This window comes from Schistocerca americana, chromosome 5 (assembly GCF_021461395.2).
Source record: "Schistocerca americana isolate TAMUIC-IGC-003095 chromosome 5, iqSchAmer2.1, whole genome shotgun sequence".
NCBI lineage: Eukaryota > Metazoa > Arthropoda > Insecta > Orthoptera > Acrididae > Schistocerca > Schistocerca americana.
The window spans coordinates 756305365-756325915 of NC_060123.1; the positions used below are offsets into that span (position 1 = coordinate 756305365).

The 20551-nt window shown below is 42.1% G+C and overlaps 1 protein-coding gene across 1 annotated transcript in view; it reads right to left on the minus strand.

Moving 5' to 3' along the window:
* Positions 1-20551, minus strand: part of LOC124616063 — a 44929-nt gene that overhangs the window by 11347 nt on the left and 13031 nt on the right. Inside the window, exon 2 of the mRNA XM_047144298.1 lies at positions 19668-19853. Within this exon, the coding sequence (XP_047000254.1) occupies positions 19668-19853 (186 nt within the window). The remainder of the gene's footprint in view (positions 1-19667; positions 19854-20551) is intronic.

Consider the following 20551-nt stretch of genomic DNA (forward strand, 5'->3'; position numbering starts at 1 on the left):
GATTCTGTGGGATGCCTGCCACAAGTTTGGCATAAGCTACGTTTAATATTTTTTGTGGGATCTGAAATTTAAAAACTTCTCTCACACCGGCCCGATTGAGCTTCACAGATCAGGATAGTAAAAAACACGCGAATATTAAGGGAATTTTCATTCACAAAGCAGGCTTATCACATTCACACAGTTCAATGCTGTCCTATCCTGATTAAATTGAGCTTAACTTAAATTCCATAAGGCAGTGAAGCAATTTCGAAGTCTCGGTGCGACGAAAATTGTCAGTCGATCTTCTGAAAACATTTGTAATAATTATTAACTTTCAGTGATCACACGGGGAAGACCGGAGATGTGCTGGTAAGACCGTGTTAGCCCATTTATTGGAAGTAATAAACTGGATATCTCGAGCGTACAAAACGGCAGGTTCGTCCAGTGTAAATCAGACGTTCCCCACTGATCCCGTGCAACACAGCGTAGTAAGCAGACACTGTCAATAATAATCAGTCAAATAATACGCGAACACACTTACTTTAGTTTAGTTCATGTATTAAATTCCTTATACAGAATCTCATCAAGATGGCTACTAGCTCAACAATACATACATATACATCTTCGTTCTTTCACGGCTAATCGGCAAGATCTCCTTCATTCTTTTCATAAGAGAAAACATAGATAGCAGAGAAGGTATTCCATGGAGTAAATGCACGCTCCAAGGAATAATAGGGCTTGAAACTACTTTGCATTGATAAAAGATAAGAAGAGATATTTCGAGATATGTACTGAGTTATATATTTTTATAATATTTCTGAAAATATCGCGTAGAGACCGCCGCAAGAGACATTACATACGGTAGTGCTTCGGTGATCATTAGTGACAACGTCGGATTTCAAACAGAGTCCACAAAGTGGGTACCCCATCTTCTCACCACAGACGACAAATTTCATCACCTTGAGGCGTACAAACAGCTACTGGTACGCTACCAAATTGAAGGGGAACATTTTGTGCACCGGATTTTGATCTGTGATGAAACGTGGGTACACTGTTACGCACGGGAATCGAAAAAAGCAGCCCAAAATGGCACAAAAAAGACCAATCTACACCCACTGACGACTCTACACCCACGGAGTGCCTAAAATTGTCTCTGTGTGGGGAAGGTTATTGCGACAGTCTTTTTTTATATTAAGGAAGTTCTCATCAGTTTTGTCCAAGAATGCTGTACTGTGAGCGCCGTATACTACTGCCATTTTTTGCATAGATCGGAAAAGTTTGCGTTTACGGACCCCATACCCGATGATGAAAAATGTTCTATTTACAATTATCTATCGATCCCTCCAATTTCGAGTCGATTGCTCTTCACAACTTTTAGGGGCGATTTTCTCAAAAATGCGGGGGTGTTGACCCAAAATAACTTAGATTCCTTCGTTTTAGGTTGTACACAAGCGACCTGCCAAATTTGAGCCGAATCGGTTGGCCGTGTCTGAGGCCTTCCCCTTGTAAGCCGCACTTGAATCGAAGCCGCACCTGAAAAATGAGACTCGAAAGCAAGGAAAAAAATTTTTCCCGAATCTAAGCTGCACCTGAAATTTGAGACTCGAAATTCAAGGGGAGAGAAAAGTTTTAGGCCGCACCTCCAAATCGAAACAAAGTTGGTTCATTTTAATACGAGACACAATTTAGGTCGAATGAATGACGATACAGCTACAGTAGTTTGGTTCGAGTCGTAAGCTTAGCAATTAAGCTTTACCAGGTAGCCATTGCTATGCGTCAGGCGCTCCGTCGGTATTTATACGGGTACCCTTCCTTTTTCACGTGCTTCGTCTGGTTTGCATTGATTGCTTATATTTCTTTGATCTCGTAAGTGCCGTTCTCTTTGTTATAGGTGTTTACGTCACTCTGAGCGGAAAATGCATTAATGTACTGTGTCACGCATTGTTTGTAGCATTATGATAGTGAGTGTTTACGGCCTGTCGCCGCTCGCGGCATGGCTTGCTTATGTGCGCGCTACCGCCGCTTACAATGGCAGCGGGGGGTGGGGGGTGGGGGGGGGGAGGGGGGAGGGGGCGGGGGAAGATGTTCTGAACGAGAGTTTAGCGAAAACTTTTCTCCGTTTGAAAATCTTTGCAGACGCCTCTTTAGTACATTACATTCTGCACAGAAATTAGAGTCATCTTAGATTTAAAAATCTAGTCAATTGCCGTGCTTCATTTCTGACTGTATCACTAATAGGCATAAGAATAATACGAATAGGTCTAGCGGTTCTAGGCGCTCAGTCCGGAACCGCGCAACTGCTACAGTCGCCATGCCTCGGGCATGGATGTGTGTGATGTCCTTAGGTTAGTTAGGTTTAAGTAGTTCTAAGTTCTAGGGGACTGATGACCACAGATGTTAAGTCCCATAGTGCTCACAGCCATTTGAACCATTTAATACGAATATAAACATGACATGATATGTACATTCTTCCGCGTTTGCTGTTGTCTCACTCTAGTTTCGTAGTTTATTACGCAGACAGGATTTAAATGAGATAGCAGCAAACACGAAAGAATACATGGCAAAATGTTTATATATTAGTATTATTATATTGTGGTGAAGAGAATACCGCATGTGATTCACAATTCATAAAATTTCCTATTAGCAACCATCTCTTCTCACAGGTAGGTAAAAATTCAGAATGTAGAGTTGGCCATATTGACAAAAACCCCAAACAGTCTTGCCAGTCGGATTTTCATAGTACATTGAAATGCTGCTACATTCGAAGATGAACAATACGGTATTTGTATTTACTTCGTTGGATAATGTATGAAAATGCAGTGGTCGAAACTCGGGGCGGAGGAAAAAGCTCATCTTCCATTTTTTTTTTAATTTATTTACTGACGCAGAGGTTTTGGCACCAGTATTTATCTTTGTGCCTGCAAAGCAAGCCTGTGTAGCACTACATATATTCGACGCAGAAGTTAGTTGTGGCGGCACCTATCAACATTTTTCAGAACTTCCGCTTACTTTGCACTCAATTCTAAGCCGCAGGCGGATTTTTGGATTACAAAAACTGGAAAAAAAGTGTGGCTTAGATTCGAGTAAACACGGTACACAGGGATGGCTAGAGGACAAATGTAAGGAGGTAGAGGCTTATCTCACCAGGGGTAAGATAGATACTGCCTACAGGAAAATTAAAGAGACCTTTGGAGAAAAGAGAACCACATGTATGAATATCAAGAGCTCAGATGGAAACCCAGTTCTAAACAAAGAAGGGAAAGCAGAAAGGTGGAAGGAGTATATAGAGGGTCTATACAAGGGCGATGTTCTTGAGGACAATATTATAGAAATGGAAGAGAGTGTAGAAGAAGATGAAATAGGAGATATGATACTGCGTGAAGAGTTTGACAGAGCACTGAAAGACCTGTGTCGAAACAAGGCCCCGGGAGTGGACAACATTCCATTAAAATTACTGACAGCCTTGGGAGAGCCAGTCCTGACAAAACTCTACTATCTGGTGAGCAAGATATATGAGATAGGCGAAATACCCTCAGACTTCAAGAAGAATATAATAATTCCAATCCCAAAGAAAGCAGGTGTTGACATATGTGAAAATTACCGAACAATCAGTTTAATAAGTCACGGCTGCAAAATACTAACGCGGATTCTTTACAGACGAATGGAAAAACTAGTAGAAGCCGACCTCGGGGAGGATCAGTTTGGATTCCGTAGAAATATTGGAACACGTGAGGCAATACTGACCCTATGACTTATCTTAGAAGCTAGATTAAGGAACGTCAAACCTACGTTTCTAGCATTTGTAGACTTACAGAAAGCTTTGGACAATGTTGACTGGAATACTCTCTTTCAAATTCTGAAGGTGGCAGGGGTAAAATACAGGGATCGAAAGGCTATTTACAATTTGTACAGAAACCAGATGGCAGCTATAGGAGTTGAGGGACACGAAAGGGAAGCAGTGGTTGGGAAGGGAGTGAGACAGGATTGTAGCCTCTACCCAATGTTATTCAATCTGTATATTGAGCAGTGAAGGAAACAAAAGAAAAATTCGGAGTAGGTATTACAATCCATGGAGAAGAAATAAAAATTTTGAGGTTCGCCGATGACATTGTAATTCTGTCAGAGACAGCAAAGGACTTGGAAGAGCAGTTGAACGGAATGGATAGTGTCTTGAAAGGAGGATATAAGATGAACATCAACAAAAGCAAAACGAGGATAGTGGAATGTAGTCGAATTAAGTCGGGTGATGCTGAGGGACTTAGATTAGGAAATGAGACAGTAAAGTAGTAAAGCAGTTTTGCTATTTGGGAAGCAAAATAACTGATGATGGTCGCAGTAGAGAAGATATAAAATGTAAACTGGCAATGGCAAGGAAAGCGTGTCTGAAGCAGAGAAATTTGTTAACATCGAGTATAGATTTGAGTGTCAGGAAGTCGTTTCTGAAAGTATTTGTATGGAGTGTAGCCATGTATGGAAGTGAAACATGGACGATAAATAGTTTGGCCAAGAAGAGAATAGAAGCTTTCGAAATGTGGTGCTACAGAAGAATGGTGAAGATTAGATGGGTAGATCACATAACTAATGAGGAGGTATTGAATAGGATTGGGGAGAAGAGAAATTTGTGCCACAACTCGACTAGAAGAAGGGATCGGTTGGTAGGACATGTTCTGAGGCATCAAGGGATCACCAATTTAGTATTGGAGGGCAGCGTGGAGGGTAAAAATCGTAGAGGGAGACCAAGAGATGAATACAGTAAGCAGATTCAGAAGGATGTAGGTTGCAGTAGTTACTGGGAGATGGAGCAGCTTGTACGGGATAGAGTAGCATGGAGAGCTGCATCAAACCAGTCTCAGGACTGAAGACCACAACAACAACAACGGTACACAGATCGCTCTGGAGCGCTGCACACGTGTGGAACTGGTAGTGAGCGGTCACGAGGCGGTGCAGTAAGGCGTGCTGAGCAGGAGACGTGGCAGAGTGGCGCAGAGGAGGTGTCTCGTCTGCAGGTGCCCGTGACCACACCGTCAGCGAAGTTGCCGCATTTATTGGGGTATCGACACAGAGCGTCTGCTGTGCCTACAGAGGCTACTGCACAACTCACAGCATAATAGAACAGAGGTCCTAACGAGATTCTAACTGACAGGGAGACGAGTGTCGCGCCTTTTCGACGATAATTTCGTACCTGACAAGAACTGCTGCATTTTCGAGATGAACATTGTAAAGAGAACTGCACGTAACGAACGAACGGTGTTTGGTGCCTCACAGAAGGCCGTCATTCAGAGCTGCACGTAAAGCTCAAAGTTGCAGCTCGAGTTACGCACTGTAATTGAGTCGACAACTTCACGAGCGGTCCGTCATTCGAGTATTATTCTCGATGACTTTTACCTCGATTGTCTTCTCACACAGTTGCCTTTCTCAAATTTTCTCGGTGCACAGGACCTGCTACACAATGCCAAATATTACAGTCTGACTTCTTCTCCGTCTACAAAATACCGAGGGCGGGAAGAGAGCTTTGTAGTATTTACACTACTAAATGATGTAACAACTCTTTGAAGAACCATTATGTTTTCGGTTGTTCTTTCTAACAATTACAACACAGTGTGAGGGTAGTGGTGTGTAGTATCTGTAAGTGGTTGTTCTTTGGTGGGCGACAATGCCCAGTGGCGCAGAGAGTCGCTAAGTAGAGGCAGTTGTCGAGAGGCTGTGGACGGTGTAGGCTGCGTGAGCCGAAGGCGGTTACGTAGCGAAGGATTTACCTCTGTGTTTAATAGTAGTGGCACAGTTTGATTAATAGTGTGTTTATGTTTGTGCAGTGTGAGAAGGGAAAAAAATTTAATTTTACCATTTCTTAATGCGTCTCCATCAGTTAGTACCACACCACTGCATGTAACAATGAACGAAATCTCGATATACACGGTCAACTAAAACAAGAGGAATGTAACATAATAATCATTAGTTAAGCCATATAATCTCCAAGGAGACGGGAGCTTATAATTGCATCTCTTGTTAATCAGAAAAACATATCCAAAAGGAATCTCAGAACAGATCAGAAGAGAATGACACCTTTCTTCAGCTCCTTTCAACCGTCCGTCTGGACGTCGTCATTCTGGGTGGCCCGTCTCATTCTCTGCCTTCTGAGACACAGCCGAGCCACGACGCAAAGCACGAGTGACGCCTACACTACAGGTGGCGACACCTGACCGCTATCGCACCCTGGTGACATTCTGTGCTAGCTTGGCTCGCTCCGACTCTGCACACTCGTGAAACCGGCACGAACACAGTGGAAAATTCTCTGCAGCCCAACCACCTAAGCAATAGTTTTACACTGACACCTTCCATCTGACCGTGAGGAAGAGGTGGAGCAACCGCGAGCTGCACACATTCGACGAGCCAAATGACACGGACTAGACAGTACCCAGTTGGAGTTGTACGGTTTGGTCCAGTGGGTCGTGATACTGCTTATTTTTGTACGACATGAGGTATCGAGTGTACTGGTGACCCAATGAGGTGTTTAATCTGCAGTATGTACCGTGACTTGAGCACTTTTGTTGAGGTTACTGTGAACATTAACAGTGTTTATTTCCACATTCTCAGTAACCAAACGTTTTCCTTCTGTGTATGTTCCTGATCAGTATGCTGTGGACCCTCCTGTCATTTGAGATGACAACAGCCATGTTCACAGGGCTGTAAGCATACATACCCAGTTTCATGAACATTCAATAGCCCTGCCACACCTTGACTTCTCCTCTATACCAGCCAGTATAAATCCCATTGGAGAATATGTGGGACTCATACAATGTAGGCTTTCACAGCCGGTGTTGTCTTCAGTTGAAACTTCCTGGCTGAGAGGCCGTGGTCGATGTATAAAATTTCCACCTGACGTTTCGTCTCCATCTGCGGGAGACATCCTCTGAGGTCGACCGGCTACTGCCACTGAGGCACCATGTACTCTCGCATTTATAGAGCGCATAGAGGGCACCACCATTCGTCACGTGATGCCGACGGTATGCCTATCTTTGGGAGGCGTCATCATTCTCGATTAAGAGTAATTGATTGTCATTCTGCTGGCGCAACGTCGACATCCATATTTTGTCCAACTTTAAAACTTCCTCTTTTCTATTAAAGTTGTTATGGTGTTTGTGAATTTCTATTGCTTCTCTACACATGTGAGCATGATAATGGGATGTTCGTGCTAGAACGCTTGTCTCATTAAATTTAATTTCGTGATTCCCATCTCGAAAAACATGCTCAGCTACGGCCGATTTTTCGATGTGTCCTAAGCGGGTGTTCACACTTCTTTTCGTTGTTGAAATATATACTTGTCCACAACTGCATGGAATTTTGTACACCCCAGGTGTTGATAGGGGATGTCGGGCGTCTTTTGCAGTTCTTAAATATTCCTTAATCTTCTTGGTGGGTCTGAAGATTGTTTCGAACCCATACTTGGCCAGAACTTTCTCGATACGGTCCGTGACCCACCATGAAGTTTAAGGAATATTTAAGAAATGCAAAAGACGCCCGACATCCCCTAGCAACACCTGGGGTATACAAAATTCCATGCAGTTGTGGACAAGTATATATTTCAACAACGAAAAGAAGTGTAAACACCCGCTTAGCCGAACATAGAAGTAACTGTCGCTTAGGACACATCGAAAAATCGGCCGTAGCTGAGCATGTTTTTCGAGATGGGAATCACGAAATTAAATTTAATGAGACAAGCGTTCTAGCACGAACATCCCATTATCATGCTCGCATGTGTAGAGAAGCAATAGAAATTCACAAACACCATAACAACTTTAATAGAAAAGAGGAAGTTTTAAAGTTGGACAAAATATGGATGTCGACGTTGCGCCAGCAGAATGACAATCAATTACTCTTAATCGAGAATGATGACGCCTCCCAAAGATAGGCATACCGTCGGCATCACGTGACGAATGGTGGTGCCCTCTACGCGCTCTATAAATGCGAGAGTACATGGTGCCTCAGTGGCAGTAGCCGGTCGACCTCAGAAGACGTCTCCCGCAGATGGAGACGAAACGTCAGGTGGAAATTTTATACATCGACCACGGCCTCTCAGCCCAGAAGTTTCAACTGAAAAATATGTAGGACTATCTCAAATAGTGGTGGGAAGTAGCAATCGATATCCCCACATTTTTTGTAGCTCTTTGTTTTTTTTTCTTTTCTTTCTTTTTTTTTTTTTTTTAATCTCATTTTGTTCGTTGCATTTGCTCGGGGCGGACGTCATAAGACGTCCATTGAAGTTCGTTGTTGATCGATTAACTCAGTTTTTTATTACAGAGGGCAGCTAACCCTCTGGCCGAACACGCTGAGCTACCGTGCCGGCGTAGCTCTAGATGATCTGAGCATTGACGAGTGGCTCCGGCTGGGTTTGGCATACCTGAAACAGCGTCTGGACTCTCAGCCACTGTGAAGGTGTTAATGTGATGTCTTTATGGGGTGAGTAACTTTGTGTACGGTGCACTTAGAATGGCACTCTCTGCTGGCACACGCAAATGTTCACTTAGGTCGTATCAAAGCCAATCACAAACTTGTGAAACTTGAATTTCTGCTGATGTATAAGATATTCAAACAACTTGAGGGAGCACAGTCAGGAGATGTTTTAGGCAACCAATGACACGTAGCCAGGTGAACAGCCCTTCATTTTCGCAGCACAAATGCAGTAGGGCAGCATTGTGTGAGGAAGTTTAAAACCTCAATATGCAGGTCACATTCAGATAAACACTGTGATGATAGATGTCAAAAGTTATCAATAGCAAATACTAAATGGTGACGTCTCTAGAAATGGAAGTTTTTGCTTAAATTCCATTTAAAATCCAGCTCTCTCCCTCTCTCTCTCTCCTGAAACAACAGAGAGACAGAGTTAATGTTGCTTCCTCTCCTGCTGATAATTAATATTCACAATCAATAACTTCCGGTGTTCATCATCTTTGGTTGTGCAGTGGAGCTAGTATTTACTCTCTCTCTCTCTCTCTCTCTCTCTCTCTCTCTCTCTCTCTCTCTCTCTGTGTGTGTGTGTGTGTGTGTGTGTGTGTGTGTGTGTGTGTGTGTGTCCTTTTTGACCAGCATACCGAGGTTTTAAACTTCCTTGCACAGCACACTCTCATCTCTCATTGCATATGTGGCTCTCAAACGGTGGGGTGTGTGCCTATCGAAATATTGGCGGTTGTCAAACACGTCACCAGCTGTGTTCTAATAAGACATTTGAACAAGTACACTCTCGAATAGTACCAAATACGAGAGTCGAGGAAAAAAATATTTGGTTTTTGGTTCTCCAGCACTTTTCATTGAAGATAATTGAAGAAAACTTATTTTACAACATATTTTGGTAGCTGAGCTACTTTTCTATGTAGCTGCCACTCAAATTTAAATACCTGTCACAGACTCATTTGCCATCAAGTTGTTGAGCCAGTCACTACTGACCTCTTTCAGTTTGTTGTCATTACCATTGTGCTCTCAGCTCTCAGTTCTTCATTTTGTGAAAAATATCATAATCATTTCATGACCAGATCTGGGCTATGACGTCGCTGTTCAAAAGCTTTCCACGTAAACTGCCATGGCGACGCAGCAGAATGCGGCTGAACATTATCGTGAAGAACCACAGTGCTGCCGGAAAACAACCCATGCATCAGTTTTGATTTGCCTGGCACAGTCTCCGAAGGGTCTGACGGCAGGCTGCAGCATTTTTGGTCTCTCCTTTAACCCTACAGCCAACGAGCAGGATGCCCATTCAATCCCTAAACACTGTGGCTGTAGCCTTTCTGGTGATCAGAATTTGTTGATTTTTTTTTTGTTTTGATGTAAATCACGAATGGTGCCATTTGAATGACACGCACTTTGTTTCTGTACTTTTACATGGAACCCACGTCTTGCAACCAGTGACAATGCGGTTACAAAAATCCCCACCATACTTGTTATGCTGTGTGAGAAATGTTGCTGCCAAATGTCAAGAATACCACCTGGTACACACTTTCTATAGCCGAAATCACCAGAATCAGTTTGATAAAATCCATGTGGTACACACTTTCTATAGCCCAAATCACCAGAATCAATTTGAAAAAACTGATCATGAAATTTCAGGAAAGTACAAGTTCAGTCCATCAAAAGTGGAACGTTTATGGCATCGAATTTTTTTCCTGGGTTTGTCAGTAGCAACTGCCAGTCTGGCTGATCGTTCTTCATCATAAATTTTCCTCTGTCTGCCACTAAATGTGATGCACAATTTTTGAACTAAAACTTCATTCAACACACTTCCATAATGTTTTGTTATGTGTTTATAAATTTCAATAGAGCAGACTTTTTGGCATTCAGAAACCACATTATGCTAAGAACCTCACACTTCATGATCATTACAAGGTGCTGTGACTATTGCCTACTTGCTGACACCATTTTCCATAGGTCAACTGCTTCCTGCGCTGGAATTTTCCTCTTTTGACTACATCCTACATTTTTATTCTACTCCTTCCCACTTTCTTCTGTGCTCTCACTGAACCTTCAAGAGCTGTTGTCAGAAATCCTTTTACTCATTTTATGTGTTCCGCTAAATCTCTTCCCCTTTTCTTAATGAAGTTTAGGAGATTTCTTTGCTTCTTTATGCTTTTCACTACCCCATTACTCCTCACTTTACCCACTCATGTTGTTTTCTCCATTCTTCTTTCAACCTCACATCTCAAATTCTTTAAATCTCCCTCCCTCACACACACACACACACACACACACACACACACACACACTCTCTCTCTCTCTCTCTCTCTCTCTCTCTCTCTCTCTCTCTCTCTACATCTAGATCTACATCCACATAGATATTCTGCAAGTCGTCATATGGTGTGTGGCAGGGGGTGTTCTGTACCAATACTTGTCATTTCTGTTTCTGCTCTATTCGCAAATAGAGCAAGGGAAAAATGATTATCTACGTGCCTCCATATGAGCCCTAATTTCTCTATCTTATCTTCACGGCCCTTCACACAGAGTATATTACTGACAGTAGAATCGTTTGGCACCCTGCTTCAAATGTGGGTTCTCTACATCTTCTCAATAGTGTTTCTCGAAAATAACTTCACCTTTCCTCCAGAGATTCCCCTTTGAGTTCCTGAAACATCTCCATAACATTCACGTACAGTTCGAACCTACTGGTAACCAACCTAGCAGCCCACCTCTAAACTGCTTCGACGTCTTCCTTCAATCCGGCCTGATACAGATCCCAAACACTCGAGTAGTACTAGCTTCCTATATGCAGTCTCCTTTACAGGTGAACCACTCTTTCCTAAAATTCTCCCAATAAACTGAAGTCGACCATTCAGCTTCCCTGCCACAGTGATCACACACTCGTTCCACCTCGTATCACTTTGCAACGTTAATCCCAGATATTTAAATGACTTGACTGTGTCAAACACGACACTAGTAATACTGTATCTGAACATTACAGGTTTGATCTTCCTACTCATCCATATTAACTTACATTTTTCCACATTTTGGGCTAGCTGCTATTCATCACACCAACTAAATTTTGTCTAAGTCATCTTGCATCTTCATACAGTCACTGAACTTTGACAACTGCAGATTGCCACCCACCCTGTCCACGAAATCATTTACGTATACAGAGAACAACTGTCACACTTCACTGGGGCACTCCTGGAGAAACACTTGTCTCTGACAAACACTCACCGTCGAGGACAACATACTAGGTTCTATTATTTAAGAAGTCTTCGAGCCACTCACATATCTGTGAACTCATTCCATATGCTCGTACTTTTGTTAACAGCCTGCAAGGGGGTAGCGTGTCAAATTCTTTCTGGAAATCTGCATGTTGCCCACCATCCATAATTCTCAGTATGTCACGTGGGAAAAGGGCAAGCTGACTCACACAAGCGAAACTGTGCTGATCCGTGTACATAAGCTTCTCATTCTCAAGAAAGTTAATTATATTCTTCTTAAATTTATTATATTCTGTCTCTCTCGCCTTCAATTCCCAGCTTTCACAGCCATACAGAAAAACACTCTACACTCTCACTTGGTGGGATCATTAATTTTGTCACACGTTTAAAAATCATACAAATAAACAGTAAATGACACATGCTGTTTGTGTCATACTGGCACTGAAGACAATGAAGGTGTAAGACACAGTGGCGGGATTGGGGGTAGAATTGTGCAGCTCTCAGATCAAAACATTCTTTACTTTTTTTTGAAAGACCCTCTATTTCCCTGGATAAACTGAAAGAACCAGAGGATGTAGAGAGCTTCAGGGAAAGTATAAGGGAACAATTGACAAGAATGGGGGAAAGAAATACAGTAGAATAAGAATGGGTAGGTTTGAGAGATGAAATAGTGAAGGTAGCAGAGGATCAAGTAGGTAAAAAGACGAGGGCTAGTAGAAATCCTTGGGTAACAGAAGAGATATTAAATTTAATTGATGAAAGGAGAAAATATAAATATGCAGTAAATGATGCAGACAAAAAGGAATAGAAACGTCTCAAAAATGAGATCAACAGGAAGTGCAAAATGGCTAAGCAGGGATGGCTAGTGGACAAATGTAAGGATGTAGAGGTGCATATCACTAGCGGTAAGATAGATACTGTCTACACGAAAATTAAAGACACCTTTCGAGAAAAGGGAAGCACTTGCATGAATATCAAGAGCTCAGATGGAAACGCAGTTCTAAGCAAAGAAGGGAAAGCATAAAGGTGGAAAGAGTATATAGAGGATATATACAAGGGCAATGTTCTTGAGGACTATATTATAGAAATGGAAGAGAATGTAGATGAAGATGAAATAGGAGATACGATAATGCATGAAGAGTTTGACAGAGCACTGAAAGACCTCAGTCGAAATAAGGTCCCGGGAATAGACAACATTCCATTAGAAATACTGACAGCCTTGGGAGAGCCAGGCCACATAAAACTCTACCATCTAGTGAGCATGATCTATGAGACAGGCGAAATACCCTCAGACTTCAAGAAGAATATAATAATTCCAATCCCATAGAAAGCAGGTGTTGACAGATGTGAAAATTACTGAACTATACGCTTAATGAGCCCCGGCTGCAAAATACTAACACGAATTCTTTACAGACGAATGGAAAAACTGGTAGAAGCCAACCTTGGGGAAGATCAGTTTGGATTCCATAGAAATGTTGGAACACGTGAGGCAATACTGACCCTGTGACTTATCTTAGAAAACAGATTAACAAAAGGCAAACCTACGTTTCTAGCATTTGTAGACTAAGAGCGAGCTTTTGACAACGTTGACTGGAATACTCTCTTTCAAGTTCTGAAGGTGGCAGGGGTAAAATATAGGGAGCGAAAGGCTATTTACAATTTGTATAGAAACCAAATGGCAGTTATAAGAGTTGAGGGGCATGAAAGGGGAGCAGTGGTTGGGAAGGGAGTGAGACAGGATTGTAGCCTCTCCCCAATGTTATTCAATCTGTATATTGAGCAAGCAGTGAAGGAAACAAAAGAAAAATTCGGAGTAGGTATTAAAATCCATGGAGAAGAAATAAAAACTTTGAGGTTCGCCAATAACACTGTAATTCTGCCAGAGTCAGCAAGGGACCTGGAAGAGCAGTTGAACGGAATGGACAGTGTCTTGAAAGCAGGATATAAGATGAACACCAACAAAAGCAAAACGAGGATAATGGAATGTAGTCGAATTAAATCGGGTGATGCTGTGGGAATGAGATTATGAAATGAGACACTTAAAGTAGCAAATGAGTTACTGATGATGGTTGAAGTAGAGAGGATATAAAATGTAGACTGGCAATGGCAAGGAAAGCGTTTCTGAAGAAGAGGAATTTGTTAACATCGAGTACAGATTTAAGCGTCAGGAAGTAGTTTCTGCAAGTATTTGTACGGAGTGTAGCCTTGTATGGAAGTGAAATGTGGACGATAAATAGTTTCGACAAGAAGAGAATAGAAGCTTTCGAAATGTGGTGCTACAGAAGTATGCTGAAGATTAGATGGGTAGATCGCATAACTAATGAGGAGGTGTTGAATAGAATTGGAGATAAGAGGAGTCTGTGGCACAACTTGACTAGAAGAAGGGATCGGTTGGTAGGGCATATTCTGAGACATCAAGGGATCACCAATTTAGTACTGGAGGGCAGCGTGGAGGGTAAAAATTGTAGAGGGAGACCAAGAGATGAATATACTAAGCAGATTCAGAAGGATGTAGGTTGCAGTAAGTACTGGGAGATGAAGAAGGTTGCACAGGATAGAGTAGCATGGAGAGCTGCATAAAACCAGTCTCTGGACTGAAGAGCACAACAACAACAGTAAAGTGGAAAAGTGAAGGGACACATACAGCACAAAAGCGTACAGGCTGACCTCGTCTGTTGACTGACAAAGACTGCTGACAGTTGAAGAGGGTCGTAATGTGTAATAGGCAGATATCTATCCAAACCATCACACAGGAATTCCCAACTGCATTATGATCCACTGCAAGTACTATGACAGTTAGGCAGGAGGTGAGAAAACTTGGAATTCATGGTGATAAGCCGCACATCACACCGGTAAATGGCAAACAACGCCTTGCTCGGTGTAAGGAGCATAAACATACAATGGACGATTGAACAGTGGAAAAACATTGTGTGGAGTGACAAATCACAGTATGCAATGTGGCGATCCGATGGCAGGGTGTGGGTATGGCGAATGCCCAGTGAACGTCATCTACCAGCGTGTGTAGTGGCAACAGTAAAATTTATAGCTCGTGGTGTTATAGTGTGGACGTGTTTTTCATGGAATGGACTTGCACCCCTTGTTGTTTTGAGTGGCACTATCACAGTACAGGCCTACATTGACGTTTTAAGCACCTTCTTGCTGCCCACTGTTGAAGAGCAATTCAAGGATGGCGATTTTATCTTTCGACATGATCGAGCAACTGTTCATAATGCACCGCCTATGGCAAAGTGGTTACATGACAATAACATCCCTGTAATGGACTGGCCTGCACAGAGTCCTGACCTGAATCCTATAGAACACCTATGGGATGTTTTGGAGCACTGACTTCATGCCAGGCCTTACTACTGCCATCGATACCTCTTCTCAGTGCAGTGCTCTGTGGTGAAGAATGGGCTGTCATTCCCCAAGAAACCTTCCAGCACCTGATTGGACGTTTGCCTGCAAGAGTGGATGGTGTCATCAAGACTAAGGGTGGGCCAACAACAAAGTGAATGCCAGAATTACCGATGGAGGGTTCCACAAACTTGTAAGTCATTTTTAGTCAGGTGTCCAGATACATTTGATCACATAGTCTGTCTTACAACCTGCCTCATAACTGCTTGACAGAAAGTCACCTCAATTTTCTGCTCGGTCTATGTGACTAAATAATCTTAATCGGGGGCCAGTAAGCTCTATCTCACACAGCAATCCACACCTTTTATTTCTTCGCTTATGCTGTTATTATCAATTATCGGCACTTCTGAGCACTAGACTTTCTCTCATCTCTCACAGTTGGTCCCGTTCAACTCGATGTATTTCTCTTTAACAGCAGCATTTCTCCTGGAAGCAAAGAAGTACTGAGTTTTGATGTCGTCTACTCAAATGCTCAACTCTTCTGCTTTCTTTTCTAGTCTGCCAAATACTTGTTCCAGTTCTTTCAATTTTCTGGACAACATGCAATCATCATAGGGATATGCTCGGTTTTGGTTCACATGGTTAAACAGAGTACCACATGGGTTATTGATCTTTCCCCTTCTCATCACTTTCTCCAACACTATGTTGAAAGGTAGTGCAGATAGTAGATCCCCCTGTCGTAACTCTTGGTTAACTTCAAATTTTTAGAAGAATTTCTTTCTATTTGCACTTGGCATTTCATGCTGGTGAGGACCAATTGTACCAATCTCATTAGTTTATAATGAAATTTCATACCCATTACAATCTGATATAGCTTCTTCCTTTTAAAGCTATTGTAAGCCTTTTTGAAACCTACAATGAGCTGATGTACATCCACATTATGTTCATAGTGCTTCTCCATTATTTGCCTTATAGTAAATATACAGTCAGTCACTGATCTGCCCTGTCAGAAATCACACTGATGGTCTCCAAGTATCTCTTCTGCAAATGGAATGAGTCTCACAGGAATGACTTTGGCTAAGACTTTGTACACAACATCAAATAAGGCGATACCACAGTAATTTTCACAATCTGCTTTCTCCTTCTTCTTATAAATCGGGCAAATAATGGCCAAGTTCCACTGGTCTGACATCACTTCTTTTTCTCATATTTCAAAGATCAGCTGGTGGACAGGGTGTGTCAGATGTTCACCACCACCTTCAGTCATCTCTGCTGAAATGTTATTGTTCTCCGAGACCCCATTATTCTTCAGGCTTTTAACTGGCAACCTAATTTTCTCTACTATTGTTGTGGGTGCAAATATTTCATCCTAGCTACCACTGTGCATGGCCGACTGTGCCCTGTTTCATTTTCTTCCAGTATTACTACAGTGAAATCTCTCTATGATATTTTTTTTCAAGGGAACACGAATTCTCAACACTGCATCGAGGTAAACACTGTAAAGGTGAAGACTTCTAATTGATGATTATAAAAGTTGAGTCAAATTTTACTGAGGTTATACTACATAAGAAGACAGTAAATAGTAAAAATTAAAAAAGAATTAGCTACAAATAATTACTTTAATAATGAACTTGTAAAATACAACTTGTCAGACTTTCGCAAAAATCTATGAACTGACACAAATTGAACATCCTGTACCCAGGGTTCTTTGAAGTAATCAAGCAAACATGTCTGCTTCCTATTTCCTCTGGGCTGTATTAGAACCATTTCTTGCTCCAAATGAGAAAGTTGTGCTATTGTTGTACCCGAGGGGTCATCATAAATCTTCTGAATGTTTTGAATGTTTCAAATCCTTCAGCCACCTTTGTATAAATGGATCTTCAGGCCCCAGATTCCTTCTTCCCATCCAGGGTGAACCCAAAAACGTTTGTTTTTTTCATCACAGTCATTGACATCATCATCCTGCCCTCATCCTAATGGTTACAGGCACTGCCAGGGAAATATTCGAAAAACGGCTACGTCTACCGTGTGTAAATTTATGGCCTGTGTGGTTGTGTGTACTACTGCTGGAAGAAGAGTAAATGCTCAAAAGCTAGGATGAATGTTGTTGCTTTTAAGTGTTTCTATGTTCCACATACCAATCTGTTAGACCGTAGGTAATTGCCTTTCCCTTATTTTACGTATTGCTCCATCCTGGAATTTCCATTATTGTTATAAATTTAGATAAAGTGTCCTTGAGCAAACAACCATTATAATACAAAACAGTTGGGTCATAATTCAGAACAGTAATAAAATAATTTTGTGCTAGCTACGTAACAGAACAACAATTACTTTAAAAAATAGGAACCTCAAGGTCACACCTGTCAGAAATTTTTAATTCAAATGAATTATGTTACGAAAAATCACTAATTCTCCTTCCATTTTCACATTTTATTCCATCTAGTGTAAACACGCAGATTCGTGCCAGGGATACCCTGTGTGTACTGTGTAATTGGTTGACGTGAACCAATCTGCAGTTCCAAACACGTATGCCTGCAGTGCACCTCAGGTGTATAGTGTAATTGAGGTGGAGTGTTAAACACACCGTACAGCTGTTCACCATTTGCTCACACGAAAAACAAAAAAAACAGTGCCGACGAGACAAACGACAAGCACAATGTGTGTCACATCTCACATCACGCGGGCACTGACGCTGACGTGTGGCTCACGCCCAGTGTGACCTTTCAGAGCTTGTGCAAGTACACAGGACGGGAAATGAAGCACCTCCACCAAAGGCTTAAATGCTATGAGGAGAGAAATAATTGGTTAGGGTTCCAAAAATATGAATGTTACATGGAGGAAAGTGTTGTACAGAGTAAACATACTAAAGAGGAAACTTTAGCAGTGGGCAAACGGGCTTTTCGTCGGGACTGGAAAAGAAAGACAGAACACGGGGGAAACATTATCTGAGGGAAAGTTATAAAGAGGTTTCCGTATATCTCTGATCAGCAGTTTACTAAAATATTCAGCCCACCATTCTAGAATCTGTTCTTCTCCTCCTATAAAATTTCCTCCTTTAGCACTGCAGAATACAGTACACGAATAAAAGCCTTTATTTAGTTCACGAACCCTTTCATAGAATTTTCTTACTTCTTCGCCGTTACATTTTTATTCTAGCTCCATACTTCGTGTCTTCTCTGATTTTCATTTCTTTCTTCTGTTGATTCTGTTTACTTCCTCCCTTTCCTTTGTGAAATCTTCCGTATTAGATTTTGTTGCCCTGTTTATCATTTTCTTTCTTGCCTCATTTCCCTCTGTCATTTTCTTTTTACAGTCTTCTTCAAACCATCCTGACACTTAACAGAGTTGGTACGAGGGTGAATCAAATACAAGTGGGATTTTTGTTCCTGAGCACCAACAGTTGGTAGGACCGGACCTGTGCTGCTAGTATTGTCGGGTGGTTCCGTGAGGAGCAGGGAGAGCCGGCTATCGCATACCTCCGACAGCTCCGTCCGTAATGCGCAAGATATCTGAGTGACAGGTCTACCTCTCCACTGCGCGATGCATAATTATTACAAAAATTCTTGCTCGTGAAAGAGTTAGAGTGATAGAAATCTTCCAGAGACTGATTGCACAGTTCGGTGATCAAATACTGTCAAGGATGCGTGTGTTTGCTGGCATAAAGATTTTGAGGAAGAATGGGAACGTGTGGAAAATCAGCAATACGATCATCATCCTCGGACCAGTATTACAAACTGAGACATTTGTGCAGTTCGATACATTCTCGAAGGCGACCGATAGGTGAGAGTATCAGAAATAAGTTACGGGAGCTTTCGAGTGATCGTCACAAATTACCTACAGCTCCGGAAAGTTTGTTCCACATGGGTACCTCGCCTTTTGATCAAAAATCAGAAGCTGACACATTCGGAGGTCTGTCAAAGTCTTACAGCAAGGTTTGAGAAATAAAGTGATGCACTTTTCAGTCGGATCGTCAGCTGTGACCTGTGTGTCGGTCCACCACTGCACTCGCACATCCAGACGGGCCAGTAAGGAGTGTTGGAGGAAGGGGGAGGAAGCCCCAGGGAAAGACAGGGCTCAGCTGTCAGCTGGCGTGGTTCTTTCCACCATTTTTCATTTTTACCGGTAAGCCATTTTGCTCACTGCATTTTTACACGAGCAATGCACAATCGGTGCTGCACGCTACTGTGAGCTGCCGAAGAAGGTGAGGGCTGCGTATCGCTTCAAAAGACGAGGTCGACCGCTTTGACAGATCGTCGTCCTCTGTGACAGTGCTGGACCCGATACTGCAGCTCTGGTGATCTCCAAATTACAGAAAATGCACTGGACTTAACTTAGTCGTCCTCCTTACAGCCCGCACCTATCACAATGTGATTTCAATTTATTTAGACAGCTTGAAAAAAGCTCTAGGAGAGCACCAATTTGAAGATGACGGGGGTGTGGAGGAATCCGTGCGCAGTTGGCTTCTGACGTGACCAGCTGCATTCTATAATGCTGCAATAAAGAAACCTTCCTTCTCCCTGGGAAAAATGTACTTCTAAAGCAGGGAATTATGTGGAAAAATAAATTGTAACTGCCTTTTTTTCAATAAATGAATTTTTTAAAAATAAAATCTGATTTATATCGACTCAGCCTTGTACCTATAAATAGTGAGGAATGACTTACTGGAAGGCGAGAGAGATGAGGCGAGGCCGGTGCGGGCAGAGCTGGTTGCAGTGCAGTTCACACAGGTTGTGCAGCTCTCCGAGATCTGCAAACGTCGTGGCCTCCTCCTCGGGTGCCACGTCAAAGAGGCGCAGCTGCAGTTTCTCGAGAGAGCTGGCGGCCTCTTTCAGCACGGGAACCACACATCTGTCAGCAAGTGACACACTTTAAGCTTTTTAAAAATTTTTATTATACGGGATGTACAGAAATACCAAAATTTCCAATACCGGCTGTATTAGAGTGGAAAACATATTTTAGGTATTTATTAAGTGGACAACCTTACACTGTGTGTGCCCTAATTTTACGTCTGTGCAGATGAACTGTAAATAATGTCAGCTCCAGACATCAGCAAGGCACGACGGTGAATAAAACACTCCACCTGCCGTGGCAGAGCACTTTTTCTTTGGGATGTCGCAGCTCAGTGGTGGCTTGAAGGACGAGGAGTGAAAAGAAGTGTGCAAGAAAGTCAACAGAGAAATCAAATGATGAAAGTTGTTAGAACTGTCACTCAGTCATTGGCTAATATCAAAGCAAGACTTATGTATGTTGAGACTTCCTGAGATCTGTTCACCTAGAGTGTCACTGAAGTTGTACACAGAGAAGTAGTGAACATATAATACAGAAGATTTAACGATACACTGTTTACATCTTTGTGTAAATAGTTGACGTACATCTGCACTCTCTTACAGACTGAGTAATTTTTCCTCCTATCTATGTAATTATGTAGTTATGTAGTTCTCAATTCGTTCAAGCAATCAGTCATTCATAATAGGAAACACAATCATATCTCAGTCACTCAAATGATTCAGAAATTTTACTTGTTAGAATGAAATCAGGCGATGATT